General features: G+C 39.3%; 1 protein-coding gene across 1 annotated transcript in view; it reads left to right on the top strand.

Annotated features, from left to right (window-relative positions):
- The first annotated feature begins 315 nt into the window (after window positions 1–315).
- OPN5 (opsin 5) overlaps window positions 316–19002 on the top strand; it is a 38061-nt gene continuing 19374 nt past the window's right edge. The window contains exons 1-3 of the mRNA XM_065835547.2: window positions 316–636; window positions 11844–11996; window positions 18329–18448. Coding sequence (XP_065691619.2) covers window positions 11858–11996; window positions 18329–18448 — 259 coding nt within the window. The 5' untranslated portion in view covers window positions 316–636; window positions 11844–11857. The remainder of the gene's footprint in view (window positions 637–11843; window positions 11997–18328; window positions 18449–19002) is intronic.

Genomic DNA, 19002 nt, shown 5'->3' with positions numbered 1-19002 from the left:
AAAAGCAGCTTTTAGGACTGCAGATTATTTTTCCTCTCTTACCAGAAAATAAGAATCACTTGATGAGAAAAAAAACAAAACAAAACAAACCAAAACCAAACAACACATAAACCTTCAAGTTTAAAAGCATTCTCTGTTTTGCGGTGTGAGCGATAGAAACAGGATTACAGCTGTGCTGGCAGGAGGGATCCAGCAGCATGTGACATGTAGTTTGACAGAATTTGGCTGGGTCTGGCTTATGCCCCTTCCCCTGCCAGTGGTACAGTCCCAGGGTCCCTCTCTGAGGTGTCGTTGCTTCTTTGGAAAGCTGATCGGCACAGACATAGGGACAGGATGCTCCGGAGAGTGATTTCTGTGGGCTAAAGTGGATGATCGACAGCAGCACCGCTGGGAAGAGTGAGAGAGGGAGGAACAGCACAGCATCCATAGGCTGGGAGTGGGAAGGGGAGGAAGGAGAGAGATCGCGCTTTACTAAAGAACAGTGTGATTTTTCTCATCTCCCTCTCGAATTCTAAAACTTGAAACACCAGGAGCGCTGTGGATTTATGCTTTTACAGATCACTCCGGTCTGGACATTGAAATAAAAGCAGCTGTGGAGCTCTAGGGGGGATGATCTACACAGAGTTCATAAATAAGGTACGTCCTGTTTCTTCTCTTGTTCGTGTAAGATGCTGCAAGTATAGGGGTGTACATGTGAAAAATGCAGGTGCAACATTGCATGAATATGTGCACATCTAGGTGCTTACACTATGTATTTTCCCTGTATTTTAATTCAGGTCCACATTCCTATTAGCTTCACTAATACTTAATTTCAGATAGAATCTTTTGATTGCCATTCTACCTTTCTTTTCCTTCCTGTGGAATAAAATGTTTCATTGTAGGAATAAAGATTTTAGGATTTAGCATTCTGTAACATATCTGATGAAGTCAGAATTTTTTTCTGAAAGTTTTGATATTTAATATTTGCACCATGTCTTTTACTTCTTTCTCTCTTGCACCCCTTCTGATGATATTAGGGTTTCTAGGCACGTATGATATAACCAGGGATAATTTCATTGTGGGCAGAGTAATGGCATTTTGATAAATATTGTCCTTTTTGGATTGATATTTTCTTCTTGTTGAAGGTCTATACAAATCTGAAACTATCACAGAATTTGGAAGAGAACTGATCATTTGTGTCTTTAGGCAATATCAGGAACCTAAAATATTGATTGACTTGAATTTATACTGATTATTGGTTGATTTCAAAGTAAGAAATTAAAACCGATGTCCTAAAACACTCCCTTAAAACAAGAGAGAAAGTTATCTGCAGAAACTGTGTATATGTCCCTTCCTCACATCTTTACTTGTTCATAGAGAGAAGGCAATTGTCTGGAGCTGTAAAACTAAGTCAGCACAGTGTCATGATGGCACTTTGCACTAAAGAAAAACCAGCTTTTTATATATAGCAGAACTCTAAACTGCATTTCATTATAAATTAGCACTGAAGTACTCATCTAAGGGTCGGGCATCAGCAAATCCTGGTGTTTCCGTGTAGGTGGAGAATGTTTCTTTGTTGAGTGGGATGTAGGATCACTCCTTGTGTGCCTTCTGCAACCAAAGTTTGCAGTGTTGAGCTACTGCTTCAGTAGTAAACAAGCAGTAAAAGGACAATTTTAATATCAGTCTCAGTCTGTAATAGGAGGAGAGAGATCCAGCAGAGAACGAGGGAAAGAGAGTCAGCATTTCCAAGTTACATTCCCAGCCTCTGACTTGCTGTATGACTGCACGTAAATCACTAACCCGCTCTAATTAGGTTTATAAGCTGGAAAATAGTTGTGCTTGTATTTACTCCAGGCTTTACTGTTTTACATGAGAAAGGAACATATGAAATTTCGTATGCTGATCTGCCAAGAAGCCACTTGTTTCTCCTTGGGACAGGATCGGGTTTTTGTGTGTCTCCAGGACACTTGTTTAATGGACAAACGGAGTGCAATGTTGAAGTGGAGGAATAGGATTTCCTCTGCAATAGGAAACCTTAAAGTGTTCTGGGAGCCTAAATCAAAATTGCAGGTGATACATCTTGTGATTTGGCATTACCTTTCTGTTCTTCTTCAGCTGGTCTTGTTTTTGTAGCTTTTCCTTGTTGTTTGTACTCCTGCGATGCTACTATCAGGGTACCATTTTCTTGGGTTACTTAGCTCTATTCTTGTCCTCTCCGAACTGTGCCTTGACTGTGACTACTTTTCATTTTCTTCTAGACACTTTCTGCTGATCATGTAGCTCCTGTATTTGAGTGGCTCATGCTTTTTTCACAAATCAGCCTCAGGAAAGCAGGAGTGTGAAACCTTTATCACTACTGTGCTGTAGGTACCACAGAAATATTCAATAAAACCTTCTCAGCCTCTTCGGATCCTGTGAAATGTCTGCTCTGTTTTCTTTTGGTTTGTTTTGACTGAGGTCTAGAAAGACACTCAAATTCCTTTTGCAGTGTTAGGACAGGGTTAGAGCCAGATATTTGGTGCATGTCAATCAGTGTTACCCTGCTGCAGCAGGTTCACACAGTTGAAGGTCTTCTCACCACCAGTACTCCCAGGAAAACTATTTGAAGAAAACACAGAGCTGTCTGCCCCAGACAAGAGCAAAGGTGTGCACCCTGAAATTCATAAGCAGTGTGAACTCAAACATGGATGTGAGTAACATCCCGGGGATACAGTAGGAACATGGATAGATCTTTCCCCCCTAATAAGCTGTTTCTCAAAGTTGAGGAATTTTGCAACGAGGGCTTGAATCTGGAGATCATTTTTTTAATCTAAGAAGTGCCCCTGCTGTAATGTGTTCTTCTTGGGCAAGCTGTGCATGGTCTTGGGAGCTGCCTCCCCGTGCCCCTCAGCAAGGGTTCTGGGAGCATCCTCTGCTGTGGGCTCTGGTTCACACAGTGCTGCATTGCGTGTTCTTGCGGTGTCGGTGTGTATGATGCTTTGTGCTTGAGTTGATTTTATGAACTAAAATCCAAACACAAGCAAACCTGTATTGCTGTTTATCAAATGTTTACATGACTCTTCCTTTTAATTTTTATTCCCAAATTGACTTTTTCTCAGTGCTTCTTAAACACCCTTTGTTCTTCAGATGAAATAATGCTTGAGTTTCAAATCACGTTCGTCTTAGTTTCTCTTACTGCTTCCCTCTCACCTTTCTGCACCTTTTGCAATTCATTAGTATTTTGTGGTATAACATCATGGTGACTTTCATTTTATTTTTTTAAGTCCCCAAAAAGCATTGTTGATGCTCAGTTCTTGTCAAAGCAATGACACTACTCTACATACAAATGCATTTCTCTATATCCGTGTTACCCATTCAAGGCACTCCTTGTGCACAACCCTGCTCATAATCCATTTTGCATTAATAATTTTTTTATCAAAGCTGAATTCAGCAGATTATTGAATCTACACCATTTACAGTCCTAAAATAGTGAAATTAATCCCTGATATTATTCCTCCTCAAAAGGATCTATCATCTATCTATCTATCTATCTATCTATCTATCTATCTATCTATCTATCTATCATCTATCATGTCTGTCTGTCTATCTATCTATCTATCTATCTATCTATCTATCTATCTATCTATCTACCTACCTATCTATCTATTTTGGGGGAAAATGACTCTCTGATCTAATGATGTGAGTTGTTTAAGAAGTGAGTGGTCTCAAGCATCTCTCTTTGAGAATTTTAATTAACCTCAGGAAAAAAATTACCTCAGGTGGCTGTGAAATTTCCGTTGTTAAGAAAAGGCTGGACAATCTTCTGTAACAACATAACCAGAATTTATCCTGCCTTGAAATCAGGTAAGGATTGTTTGCTTGAAGCTCTCTCCAGACTGTTTTTCAGTCATAAAGGTTGCAATGGTCAGATACCATAATTTCATTTCTCAGTGCCTGCCATCCAGACTGTAAAGCCCCGGTCACCACTCAGCTGGCTTTCTTGGAAATACCACCCAATCTTCCAGAATTATCATTGAGCACTGTGGTTCTGACCTCTTGGAAACCACACACAGGGGGTTTTATTAGCAGCCAGAGGGAATAGTTAAGAGATTTGTCTTCCTAATCAGAGGTGACTGTTGTGAAGGCTGCTGCTTTACCCATCTTGCTCAAACATACTGCTGTTTTCAGAAGAAGTAAATTTTCCATGATTTGCATGCCCCAGCACCTTCAGATTCTGCTCCTGGACACAAACATACCTCTGGCTGCTGTTGGGGATGTTGGCAGGCATTACACAACAGAGAGCATTATTTGTTGTTTTGTTGAGCTATAGGAAAACAAACCCACAAATAAATTGTAGAATTCAGATGACTTCAGGCTTGTGGATGTTATATGCCCTTTGGATATTAAGGACTAACCGTATAAATACAGCACTCTGAAAGCGTAATGGTTTTGATTTTTCACATCAAAATTGAAGATATAACAGTCTGCTGAGATGAATCTGAAATTTCAGTTTCAATCTCCTTATTATAAAGAAATCAGTTGTCTTCCAAAAATGCTATGCTGAGAAATAGTAATATTAATAGTAATAATAATAATAATACTAGTAATAGTAATACAAGAAAAACACATGCCTCGCTCACAGCTTCAGTTCTCCGAGTATGACTTCACCTGTGAAATCTAGTCTGTTGTTCCTGGAGCTAATAAATTCATTCTTCATAAAAGCACTGCATGTCTTTACACCTCTTAGCACAGCTTGTGGTTTATAATAATTTTCCAAAACAGAAGAACACATTTTTCTTGCTTCTTTCAGTGACCTGAGAGCTATTACACCACCCCACATTAGTTCAATGGCCCACTTCTGCCATAGATGTGAATTCACTCTGTTTTCCTTCTGGGAGAGGAGGTTTAGCAATTTGCTGAAAATTGCCCATCAAGTAAAAGCGATGAGACTCTGCAGGACCAAGGGGGTTGCTCTGTGTTTGATCCTCCAGAACTTTTTCTCCTCTGGTAGGATTTGGGCCTTCCTTCAGAATCTGGGAAAGTGACTGGACTAGGCTGGAAAAGATGGACAGTGACAAAGTCATGGTGTGTGATGAAACATAAATGGAGAAAACCACAGCCTGGTCAGATTGTGTCAGTGGTTTGCAGCTGCTGAGGTGACAGGTGTTATGAATCTTCAGTCTTCTCTAGATGATGCTGTTGAGGAAGATGTGGCCTTAACATCACAGGCTGGATTTTGCTTGGGGCATGGAAAGCCTCGTGCTATGTTTGCAGTGTGCCAACCACTGAAGGGGTCTACAAAGCCCTGAAACCAAATGTTAGTGCCCGACAAATGACAGATAATGGCCAGGTCTATTGTGATTGTCCTCACTCAGCCCCTGCAAAATATCTTTTCGGCAGCTCGAGGCGAAAATTCCCCAGATTTGTCCAAACCTTAGGAAAAAACTTAGGTCGTCCATGCTCTGCAGGAACAACTGAGATTTTCCTCCCCCTTCCTTCAGTGCCCTCCATGTAGGAGGAAGGCAGCAGGAAGGTTGCTGCTCTTCTGTGCTTTGCTCCTTTCCTGCAAGCAGTGGGGATGGCATGTTCTTGCCTTCCTCAGCTCCAAAGGACATGGTGAAACACGCCAGTGGGAGATGAGAAGAGAGCAGGGAGCAAAACAGCTATCAAAACAGCATTGATGAAACCCCACAAAAAGCCTCAAATTGCTATTTTTTTTTTTTAGTCTCAGAAGCTTTGAGGCTCGATATTGTAATTTTATAGTGTCTGAGTTACTATTTTGGATCTCCTGATGTTGGCTATAGTGGAACAGTTCAGTTTTAAAGAATATAGTATTTAAAAGTGGAATTGGTTGCATTAATTAAATATGAATGTCTGCAGCACAAGAATAAGCATGAGCCAATTTCTAATTGGAAGCAGCATATTTGTTTCTTCGTTATGGTTTTAAATCTGTTTTCACAGGCACTGGGAAGCTTTCAGCACGGTTTGTGCTGGAAAGATGGTCTGTAAATGAGCTGGCTGATGGCGGGCTATGGTGTGGTGCTCTGTGTTCTCATGTATTGGTGATTGGAGACCTACTGCAGAGTGGAATCCTCTGGTCCTTCAAGGCAACAAGAAGAAACCAGTCTTTGATAACTGCTTTATTTTCCAGTACCTGTCAAAGTGTACCTACCGCACTAGATAGTTGCACATGTTGCAAAACCATCATTTGAGAGCTTATTTTTAAATTTATGTTTATTATTCAAAATCAAGGACTCAGTTATTGAAAGACTTATCATTTAACAGTGACTGTTTTGCTCTACAGATCCACTGCTGTAGGTCTGCACTGCTTACTAATGTAAAAGCAGCTGCAGACACTCGCATAGGCACTTGTGAATTTATTATTGTCCCATTTTTTACAATTATTGCATTGTTTCAAAACTCAGTAATAAGTCTTACTGCGTACTTTTAAGAGTGAAAGGAAATTGAAGCATCTAAATGGGGCTTTAATCAAAAATTTAGGTTTCTTCTCTCAGCAGGATCTTTACCCTGAGATGGAGACCACATAAATCTAAGTGTAGCTTTTCTCTTACCCATGTCCTTCCAGTGTTACAGCAGAATGTTGCATTGTGTTGATTGGGTAGATCTGTGACAGGTAGGCATAAAGTATTTTCCCAATATCAACATCAAAAAGTTGATGTTCCAAAAGCTTTCTGATTCTCTCTTCTGTTAGAAATAAGAGACATTTCAATTTTACTGAATTCTGTTGTGATTAGCACAAAAGCAGCAGTCTGATGTGATGAAGCACAATGCTCACTTGAAATGCAGGAAATGTCCACTTTTAACCTAGTGGATTCAAAGTGATGATTATTCTTCAGCAGATGTGAGAGAATCTACCCTAAAATACCCAACAACCTGTTGGTTAAACTAGGCTACTAAGGAGAAAAGACAGCTTTTAGTCCACAGGTTGGATCTTCAGAATCTAGCCCTAAACTGAGATTAAATGAAGACCTTCTTTCTTAAGGAAATCTTGTGTACTACATCAGGAGGTTAAAAAAATAATAATATTAAAAAAATTATGATGCTCTGTCGTTGTTTTGAGAAAAGTTTTCTGGTCACCGTTATTTACATTCCTAAATGCAGCAGCTGGTTGTACCCTTGGGAAGTACTTGATTAAGGATGGATGTCATAGAAATAAGTTTTGACAGCCATCATCAAACTGGAGGAAAACGAGTACTGAAAAACAAATATTTAAATGGTGAAGCAGTGTTTGTCACTGGGACTTTTGGTCTCATGGTCTGTGCTACCAGCGTAGCAGCCAGCATGGGTGTGGGAGGACAAGGTGGTGACCACTGAGGACCTTCACCCGTGCCTTCCACAGCTCATGTTCACAAGATGGGCTCCACAAAACACACAGGGGAAGTTTAGAATAAAAAGGACACTTGGAGGTATGAATTGGGATCCAGGAGACACTGAAAGCTGACTAACTTTGCTATGGAGAAGTAGATGTCATTGGACAAATGGAAGGAAAAGAAAATTCCTTTTTTTTCCTCTTAAAAAGATGACAGTACCCTCTGGCACTAATGTATCCTTTTAGCTTTTCTCTTTTACTGACTCACGTAAAATTATTAATAGTTTTATTGTTTTTAATGTATCATGAGAGGGCAGAAAGTTATTTTCTTAATTAACACAATTGACAAATGTTATCACTTTAGCTGTGTTAATTCTTTTAAAATAAGCTCTGTGAGGTGTCACTGGCTCCATGGACATAATCTATTTTACTCTACCATTTATCCCTTGGTAAATTAATCTGCTGTACAAATAATGGTGACAAATCTGTGTAGCCCATGCCTTTGAACATAATATTTCATTCCTTGTGGTCTCTCATCAAAGAACCATGCTAAAGCATTGCTGCCACAGTAACTTTCACAGAGGAATTGCTTTGTAGCATTTGATCGTATCTCAATTCCTGTGATTCTTGTGCACATACTGCATACCATTCTTTCTCATACTAACTAATTTTTGGCTCTGAACTACAACATGTTTGTAGTTTTTTCAGATTTTTTTTAAATAGTTGTTAACATTTCCTTTGTTTACCTGCAAAGTCATTAAAATAGTTTCACCACTTCATACCAGTTTGACTATTCTCCATAAACTGAACCCATCCATTTTTTACACGCTAACATAAGTATGATTGTTTTATTATTAAGTTAGATTAAGGACTTCAGATTTTGCCATTATCTGCCAATATTCATCTGAGCCACAGGGAAGAAGGCATAATTTAATCTGGGTTTAGTGCACCTCACATTTTTGTGGCTTCCCCATATGTTTTAGAAGTTCACAGGACATTGCAACCAATGAAGATTGGTACAAGCATGGATCACTGAAATCTATATTAAAATAACATTTTATATTCCCTGCCCCTGACTAATTAACTTTTAGGGGTTGTGGATCAGAAGCTTTATGACTTTTATCAGGCATTTAATACTGTAGGTATCTTAAAACGCACATGTATAAAAAAGCCTCGCCAGAATTAGCAGTTCAAAACTGGGTTCCTGAAATAATTAATCTGGGAAAATGCACATTCCCTACATTTGCTAGGCTTTACCTAGAAGTTTAAGCTTTCCCTCTCCTTATTTTTTTTTTCGTGCATCACATAGGCACTAGGTGAACATCAGTTTTATGGTTTTCTTGAGTTGGAATTATGAGAGGAATAATTATTCTGCCTTGTTAATTACTTGATTTTCTGTGGGTTTTTGTTTGTTTGTTTGTTGTTGTTGTTTGTTTGTTTGTTTTTTAAACTCTAAAAGTGAGCTTTGATTCTTCAATAGAGCTTCATCTGGGAGGCACAATTAATTCCCTCCTAATCAGGATGATGAAAAATCTTTTAAAGCCATAATCTGGTACTAACCTCCTGTATTATAACTCACTGCAACACTTTTTGTGTAAATCAAGAAAAGTTGTTTTTCATCTTTGTATATCTGAAACTTATTCTTAATTTGCCAGACATGATTTAAAATGATGAGGAAAATTTGTGTGTCTTTTTGGAAGTTAAATATTAAGCTCCCTTTTCTTTTTGTTGTCTTTTAAAAATATAAATAATGTGCTTTCTCTGCTTAAAGCCAAGCTAAGAGGCTTTTTTAGCAACCAGATAGAACTAGTCAGTCATAACATCAACATTTGCAAGCAGATAAACAATGTATATTGAATGAAGCAGCTATATCTGCCCTGTTGTAGCAGTCCAGTTTGATCAGAGGTTTCATCCTGCTCCATGGCTGTGATTTCTTTGGAAAACTTGCACCTTTCCTTCTAAGGCTGGTTAAAAATCCCAATGACCAGGTTTCTGACTGGGCTTAATGTGTACAGAGGTTGAAATCTACTCTTTAAAACTGCTTTGGTCAATATTGTCCATGTGAGCCACTTAACATTGACTTCAGCGGGAGATTTTAATGTAGTTCAGGAAAGGAACATGCCCTTAAACACTTTGATACTTATATCAAATCCAAATTGTGCTGACAGACACTGGATGTTCTTTTCCATTTGCATCACTTCAACCACCCACATGGTTCAAAAGCCGCAGTGCTATGAGGGTTGTGGGACCATGCAAACTGTGGGACAGAAAAGTATCAGGATGCTTTTAAAGGTTGTGTGGAGTTGGAATCGAGACTTGTGGTTACGACTGGTTGGAGATGATGATCAGTCTGATTATTTTGTTTCCCAGATTCATGCCTTAGTCCACACTTTGGTACACGATGGTCTCTTTAGTCCATGTCCAGGCTGCTGTACCATGGTACCAAACCCAAACCTAAATGGTTGCTCTGCGTTCTGGACTAGTGAACAATATGGAGTGATTATTGTCCATCACTGTGGAAGGAGAAAAGTTCTCATGAAGTCACCTACTGTATTTTTTTTTCATTAATTAACTTTTGCTTATTTTTCCTTCATCAGAAAAAACAGAACAAAACAAAACAAAATAGAACCAAACCAAACCAAACCAAACCAAACAAACCAAAAAGCAGCAATGAAGCTGCTAAACTTTAAAGACTTAGTTCTACTTGGAGCCAAATGCCTAGGATGCCTTTCGGCTTCTCCCATGTCTAGAATGGCAGTGTTCCCTCATAATCTGATTCCCTTAAATAAGGTCTTTTTTTCAAGGCTAGAGGGGCAGCAGGGAGAGTATTGTGGGTGCTTTAGGTGTAGGTAGGTGTCATTTGTGATGTTTCTGGCTATACAGGACTGTTATTGAGAAGACCGTCTGCCTTCAAGATGCAGAAGACATAGCAAATGGGTAAAATAATGAAATATTTTTTCTTCTCACTTTACTTCCCTTCAAGTTTGAACTTTAAGAGGGGCAAAATTTAAAGTTTCCCAACCTGTCCCAGGTCCCACAGCAAAAAGTGTGGAAACCTTGGGAGTCACTTGCTAAGTTATTGCATGTCACTCCTGCCTCATCATCACCAGCAAGAAGAACTAAATGTCCTAAATAGCTCTTGGCTGGGTGGTTTCAAATGTTGCAAAAATATTTTCTTCTTATGCTAGTGTTCCTCACTTTACTCCTTCGGTTGTCCTGGAGGGATACATTTCATGGAAGTCTGCCAGATTCTGGTTTTCCCATATCAGGGTTCACTTTATTGATCTTAGCATGCTTGACCTCAATAGCCCATTTCCACACAAAAAGAAATGGAAAGAAAACTCAAGAAGTTTGCCTAAATAAGTCTATTCTTTAATACTCCTGTTGCTTCTTCATAACTGTAATTGCCAATTACTTTTTATAACCACAGCTTATTAAGCTATTTGTATTAGAACCCTCCACCTAAATAACTCTAAGGAGAATTTATGGATATAATTTTTCACTTAAGTGTAAATTTTGCAGAGCATTCTGTAGACACAGTGTCCCTCAGGATACAAAGAAATTGCTGAGACTGTCTTACTGATAATTCCCAGTTTCTTGTGATTACAAGGACAGTGTGTATAAATATAGACAACCAGTTCACTATGCATTAAACATACTGAGCAATGAAACCTTTCAGACACAAACAATTTCCTTGCTTGTTTTTCACATGTTCTCTGTCTTGAGTCACTCTTACACCCAGTTGGAAACAAGAAGCTCCTTAATACATTCAGGGAAGGTGCTCCAGAAGCCCTGACTTGAATGGCACAACACACTTGTGCTTAGATACTGCTCGGATAGATTACTGTGGTGAGTGCCATATGAGTAACGACATTCTTGGATAAAGTAAGTGATAAGAAGGACATGGGCTTGTTTGAGCAAGTCCAGAGGAGGGTTCTGAAGATGATCAGAGGGCTGGAGCACCACTGCTATGAAGACAGGGTGAGAGAGCTGGTGTTGTTCAGCCTGGAGAAGGCTCCAGGAAGACCTTACAGCAGCCTTCCAGTTCCTAAGGTGACCTACAAGAAAGCTGGAGAGGGACTTTTTACCAGGGCATATAGTGATAGGACAAGATGTAATGGTTTTAAACTGAAAGAGGAGAGATTTAGTTTAGATATAAGGAGGAAATTCTTCACCATGAGGGTGGTGAGACACTGGAACAGGCTGCCCAGAGAAGCTGTGGATGCTTCATCCCTAGGAGAGTTCAAGGCCAGGTTGGATGGGGCTTTGAGCAACCTGGTCTAGTGGAAGGTGTCCCTTCCCATGGCATGAGGTTTGAAACTAGATGATCTTTAAGGTCCTTTCCAACCCAAAACATTCTGTGATTCTATGGTTCCATGAAATAAATCATGGCAGGATGCTTTATGCAATTTTAAATCGGATCCTGAAATGCCCTGGGAGGTGGAAGAGCAGAAATGAAGACAGGAGGATGCATGCTGTGTATGAACAAAAGCATCTTCACATTTTCTGGTGGCAGACATTATCTATTGCAAACTGTTCTTCTGTTTTTCAGACGCTGAACAGGACATGAATGGAATGGCGTCAGATGACAACACTTCCTCCCAGGAAGAGTTCCTCCCACACTATCTCCAGAAGGAAGATCCCTTTGCATCAAAGCTTTCTAGAGAAGCTGATATTGTAGCTGGGATTTATTTGACAATAATTGGTAATGACTTTTAAGTTTGTCTTTGAAATATGACTATGTCACTGCATCTTTGTAGGCACTCGTGAAGAAGGCAGAAGCTGTTGCACAATAGATGTGTAATTATATATTTCTCCATATTAGGAAGAAAAATCTAGGAGGGAGAGGACAGAATGTGTTATAAATATGGTGCTGAGAATATCAACAGTTAGTGTCAACACACAATGCTCCTCCAGGTAACTAAAAGTGACCAGGAGTAGACGTTCCAGCAAAAAGTGAAGAAATACTCAGATTTTTTACAGATAAGTTGCTAGCTTGCAGTTTAATCGTTCTTCACTAGAACTGTTTTTTTGCCTCTTTGCCATGTGTGTTTTATGGCCTATTTTCAAAGCCTCTCTCATGTGCCTATGCAGCAAAAAGAACATCCTTAGATGTGCTCATCTGAATCTTGCTCAGCTCCTGGCATCAGCTCTCCTGTTACATATCATACTGAACAACATTTTTTGCCCAACACTCTCCCTTCCCTTTTGTTTTGGAGTCTTTTGCCATGTGCAAAGTGATTTTGCAAGCAGAATAAATGCAATTATTCATTGGTTAGTGCACACAGATGATAGCTGGGGCTGATTTCTACTTTAAGTATTCCTGTGCCAAGGCATTGTCATCCACCTGGGAAACAGTTGGTCTCTGTTGCTTCTAGGAATAAACTGGTCCTTGTTCTTTATAATTTACCTTCTTTGCTTTGAGGATGGGGACACGATAATATCTTTTAGTGTCAATATTTTTGCTCTGGAGTACTTGAGCTTCTAACTGTTCCCTCAACACTTAGAATTCTTTCTAGTGTTTAGGTTTCCTTATGTTTTATGTCTTTAGTTCATGCAGTTTCTCATAGATCAGCAGCTATTTTCTGAGTAAAACTGAGCCCAGGTTGTACAACTGTGCTACACCAAACTGGGCTCTGGGTGTCAGACAGATGGATGCCAAGCTGAATACAGGGTATACAGTCTATTCCTTGACATTTATTATTTTATTCTCTTGTTCTATAAGTTCTGTACAAAATACAAAAATCTTTCAGTCCTACCTTCATGTTTCTCATTCACTATTTTACATTTCTCCTTCCTACTCTTACTACCTTTCCCCTGACCGCTCTAAGTAATCTAATATTTTCTGCAGGGAAGGTCTCACAAAGACTTGAATAATGTTTATTTCTCATGTGTCTTCTGCTTATGTATTTATCAAAAAAGGAATTCAGAGCAGCAGAGATGTCAGGTGAAGCTGTATCTCTGTGGTGTTCTCAGTACTCACACACAGTTTTGTATGTATGCTAGCTTTTCACATATATATATATATATATATTTCTGCTGATATACAGACAGATGTATTCACTGAACTGTCCAAAACAACCCCCCTCAGTTCTTTTTTCACTCAGTTAAGCAAATTTAGTTTTAATCCCAGTAAATATGTCTGAGTAGTTGAAATGTAGATTTATCCAGTTCCAAAGAAATATCCCTGGCAGATGTGAAACATCTTGGAAAACATAGATATAATCAAATTAAGAGAAGAAATAGAAATAATGAATTTGCAGTGAAAAGCCAAAAGCCAGCCATTAAGGTACTGATTTACATAAGCAGTGTGAGGAGACTGAAATTATAGTTTATAAATAGCTGATAATAATTTTGATACTGGATTCCCATCCTCCTGATGTTCTGGACTGGACGTCAAAAAGCCTGTGATGGATTCCTTGCGCCCAGTGGCCCAAGCCAGGGAAGTTCAAGTCATGGCTCTGCTGTACACATGTAACTCTACTTTAGACATTGCATTCTAGATTCTGCTCTGGGCTTAACTTATTTTTTCATGTATTTGGCTCGCATCATGTACAACTGGTATCCTGCACAGATATTTTTAATTCCTTTTAGCAATCATTGCAATGATTTCAAGTAGTCATTGCTTAGCTGCTGATCAGTCATACCCTCAGCCACTTGAAGGACGGAAATATGTTTCACGTTTTCTAGACCAGCACAGCAGTGTTTTAAGCACAGCACACAATGTAGTAATGGATATTAATTTACCAGAGACCAAGAAACAGAAACTCTTCTTTTACAGGGGTTTGAATGAAGACATTCATGCTTTTTATCAGTAAAACTGAATTATACTTCAGAGCTCAGCCACTGAGAGAAGGAATTAAACGAAACTGGTGGAAGGAACAATGTCAGGTCTTCTTCTGTGCTTGTGAATTGATGGGGTTAAGTAGTCTTTAGGCACATTATGCTTATCAAGAAAAAGAAAGGCTTTGTTTGGGCTAAGGCTTCATATATGAGTTACAAGATCGATTTAGCTTATTGCCTTGAGGATGCCACCATTAGCTCCTGTTGATGTACAGATCTGTATTTTATTACCCATTCATGTTTAGGTGGATGACGACATTTTATTAATAGCTCGGGCCTGCAAAAATAGGAGCGCTTAGAAGGAAATTCATCTCTGTTGTTCCCAGGTAAATCTTGGAGTGGCTTTTAATACTTTCTGTGAACAAAAATAATCCTAAATTTCCTTTCCCACTAAGCAGATTTCTGACAGTTCAAAGCTCCACATTTCTGTTGGGACATGAAGCACTGACATGCAGAGGTTTTCAGTGGTGGTTACTTGATCTTGAGGTAGTGGAGAAAGAAGTCTGTCTCTGTGAAACTAGTCCCTGGCATCGAATTCCACACAACAGCTTTGCTGAGGCTGTGAATTTGCTTTAATGTGCAGCTTTATAGTTAATCCCAGCTCCCAAGTACCCAAAACAGTAAGCAAAAACTGCACTTAAATTGCTTTTGGGCATAGTGTGTCTTGTAGTAACTATACAATATTGCAGATTTGCTTTGTAAACTGTGCAATCTGCAGAAGATGGAGAACTGTGCTGGAACATTCAGCTCCCGTACCCAGTCAGGGTTTGTCTGTGTTTTCTTATTGTAACTTGTGATTCAGGACGAACCTGTCCATGGTCACCTTCTGCCACTGAACTGTGTCCTTGATTCCTTCCAAGATTGTTATGGGAGATTGCTATGGACATCTTTTTGAGCTTGAGGCATGTGAGGTGCAAGTGAGTTTACAATTTATTTCAAAAAAGAGGGAAGAGGCTGCACAGTGAGCAAGCAAGGCTGGGATGCTATCAGGAAACTTGGCAGAGCTCTTAGGGTCAGACTGGTTGTACAACTAAAGTATTGCAGTTTGAAAATACAAAAATGCATATTTTTTTTTGTCCTTAAAAAAATCAGGGGTCTGGACCAATCTGTGATAAATTCTCTGTGAATGTGTAATCTTGTCCTAACTGGTTCATTTCCATGTGTATTGTTTTAATTGGAAAAAGAAGAATGAAACGGTACACACAACTATGAGAATCCAATTATTTTTACTTTGTAACTTCCCCTGCTAGCTTTTCCATCACTGACTTGATTGATTTACTGTACAACTGGGTAGGGCAACTGACTACTGAGCGGAGACTCGCTGGCTGTCAGCTCCTTTGGGAGCCCATGGCGAGTAACTATTGATTTGCAAACTGGTGTTGCACACTTCTTCAGCGTGTTACAAAACAACTTAATTGAATACAAACTCCTGAACTGCCTTTATTGATCGATTGATTGATTTATTTATTTTTCCTCGGATGGTTTAGCATGATGTCAGATTGGAGAAGCAGAATATTATTTGTTCAGATTTCTTCTTTTATATGCTTTCACCTTTGGCTGCAGATTGGCTCTTTCTCTGTAGGTGGCACTTTTTTAGCTGTCGTATCCTTGGCTCTTACTGTGTAAATATTAACAGTGGACAGTTGTACCCTGAACTGTCTTTATTTTATATATGAAGAGTCTTTTTTCCCCTGTTTTCAACCCTGGGCTCTGCCCAAGACACAACCTCAGCTACCAGAGCTGGGAACCTGCACTGGTGAGGACTTCGTCTAGGAAAATCTTTTTAATAGCAGGAAAAATGAAGCATTAGATGCTTCATTTACAGAGATTGTAAAGTTTCTATCACCAAAGAGTTAAAAAAGAATTCACATAAACAACTGTCAGACACAGGTATAGACAAAAGGCAGTTTATCACTGGACACTTTCCAGGATTACAAAGTCAGTGGACTGGGGCTCTCTGAAATATTCTTATTAATAATGAGCAGTTGCTTCAGAGGCTTCTCTGATGAAGACATCTCTCTGGACTATCAGTCAGTTGAAAAAGACTCAGGGAAATTTCAGGCACTTTTGAACAGTGTTTCAAAGTAGATGCTGTCATGCTAGATATCCTAAATATCAATAGAAAGAAAATAGCATTAAGAAAGAAAAGGATTAAGATATATGAAAAATGCTCAGCAACACTGAGATTCATTCACTTGGCTGCAAGGAAGAAAATAATTTGTATGAATTCTTGTATATACTCATAATTCAGAGTAATTTCTCAGAGGCATAGGAATAGGATGTACTTCAAATTTCATTCACCAAGGATAAATCAAATTTACTGAGAAAACATAAGATTAAATGATAAGACAATTTCTGTCCTGTTTATTTTTTAAATTAATGTAGAAAATGATATTGTCAGTAGACAAATAAGAAGTGTTTCCAATTACATAAGTATTGAATTTATTACTGAAAAATTCAAAATCAAAGTATTTTTCTCATGAGTTTGGTAAACTCTGAGTTCCACAGTTACTTGTATTTCTTGAGAAATAGTCTTGTATCAGCCTCTGGGAATCATTTGTGTCTCTACCTTATGGATGTCCCCAGGTTGGGTTTCTTGGATCTGTAAGGACACGGCACTCTTGCAAGGGGGTCATTCCATTGATGGGCCAGAGGAAATCATACAAGAAATGGGAAACAACCATTTCGTTCCTGAGATTTAATTCCTGAGGTCTGGTCTCTCAACAGACTGTGATGAAAACTATGTGATGCTTGAAGGTGCAATATTTGGAGAGAGAGATGTTGCTGGGCAGGTGGGAGCTACTGGGGTGTTTTTGAAACATGGAATATGGCTGAGTTTTCACCACCAGAGCCATGAGTAGGAAAGCCCCACGAAGAGTGACTTTCCTGCATCATCAACAGAGGAAAGTTGGGTTATTTACAGCTTTTTTATAGTAGTGTGGAGGGTTGGCCCTGGCCAGCAGCCAAGCTGCTCACAGAGGGATGGAGAGGAAAGGGGAAGAACAGAAGCAGCAGAGATAAACACAGGGTGGATATAACGATGGGGCAGAAACAATCAACAAAGCAAACTCATTGTGGGGCAAAACGAACTCGTTGTGGGGAATTCACTTCAACTGAAAACATTTAATTACTAATTTGGGTGTTGGGAGACAATTTAACAAACTTTAAATACTCAAAGTAAACACTTTGTTCAAGCTGAACTTCACTCTTGACATCTCTCCTTCCCCCTCATGGTCGTCATGAGTCCCTTTGGCAAGACAACGATGGCGCAGGAGGTTGGGGTCTATGCCACTCTTTGCTCCTCACTCTTTTCTTCTGCATCTTCTTCTTACTTTGTCTCCTCTGCTCCAGCGTGGGGCCTTCATGGGCCATGGTCCTCTCGGGGTGTTCACCTTTGGGGGTGACTCTTGCTTCCTCAAATGGATGTTCTGTGCTTTCTTGTCTTTCCACTGCAAAATGCTCAGTCTGGGCTCAACATCTTTGAAACATGAGTTTTGTTTTCCTAAAGGGAAGTGAAAACTCTTCGATTTTTGATACCAGTGTGATTGGCTGATTAACCACTTGCAGGGTCAGTCCTTGGGTGTTGATAAGGCAAAAGATGTCAGCCAATATGAACAAAGTCGCTCCTCATGCACTGAATTCTAGCTGGAAGTTAAAATCAGACATATTTTACCATTTTGCTTTCTTATTATGACAGAAATAATTTTATTGCAAAATTTAAGATGTAATATTAATATAAATAACTTACATTACTTTAGAAATGCATCCCTCAACCTCTGACTATAGTGTTTTATGAAATAAAGGTTGGTCAGAGATCGGGGTCTTTGTGATTACAGACGGCTCAATTTCGTTCTTGTGGTTGTATAAATGTTTGTGAGGCAAATGGGGTTGAGTGGAGCAAAGGAATTTTGGGATTTCTATTATGTGCATTCAGTCGATAGTTGTGCAGGCCCAGGTGGTAAATGCCCTGCTGCAGAGGGAAAAAATAGCATTTGTTGTGGGAGGGAGATGGCTGCAGTAGATGTCTCAATGAGCTGCATAATGAGGATGAGATGATGATGTTTCAGAGTAAAATGTCTAGCCTTGGGACCACAGGTTCAGGTTGAAAATATGAGAGAATTTCACAAGGAAGATGAGGTATTGCTGGTTTTTTTGAGGAGAAATCTAATTTATTTGTTTTTAATTATTTTACAGGGATTCTTTCAACTCTGGGAAATGGGTATGTTATATTTATGTCCTCAAAGCGAAAAAAGAAATTGAGACCTGCTGAGATAATGACTGTTAATTTAGCAGTGTGTGATCTGGGCATTTCAGGTAATTTCTCGTCTTATTTTCATTCATTTCTACCATCCCAACATTCTTTCTAGCAGCAGCAAGGGACAGTCCTCTGGAAGTCACGGGGAGACCAAAATGCCTTTTGCTCTATTATTTGCATATAAATAAGAGAGGATAGAAAACAACATTCCTGAACAAGTTGACAAAAATAAATGAAAAGTACAAGGGAAAAAAATATGGTTGGATCTCTCAGTCAGGCAAAACTCCTGTTCATCCGAGCACTGGGCAGGCCTTAAAAGTTGGCTCCCATGTGCATCCCGACATGATAACCACAAAAGAACTCAATATTACAGCGGAATAAAACTATGTTTTCTTGCTGAAGGATGCTACGGGAGACATCCAGGTACATCCAAAATACATATTTAGCCAAATATGACTGGAGAGGAGCATGAGGGAAAAGAATGGGAAATGCCAGTGGCCATCAGCCTACAAAAACTAATAATTTTCTCTCTAGTGACTGTCTTTTTTTGTCGTCATGTCACGAAAATAAGCGTTTGTGTCACTCTATAGAGTAAGAGGAACATCAACCAACT

The sequence above is a fragment of the Patagioenas fasciata genome, chromosome 3, assembly GCF_037038585.1.
Source record: "Patagioenas fasciata isolate bPatFas1 chromosome 3, bPatFas1.hap1, whole genome shotgun sequence".
Taxonomy (NCBI): Eukaryota; Metazoa; Chordata; class Aves; order Columbiformes; family Columbidae; genus Patagioenas; species Patagioenas fasciata.
The sequence above is the reverse complement of the archived record's forward strand: the minus strand, read 5'-3'. Positions and strand labels throughout refer to the sequence as shown.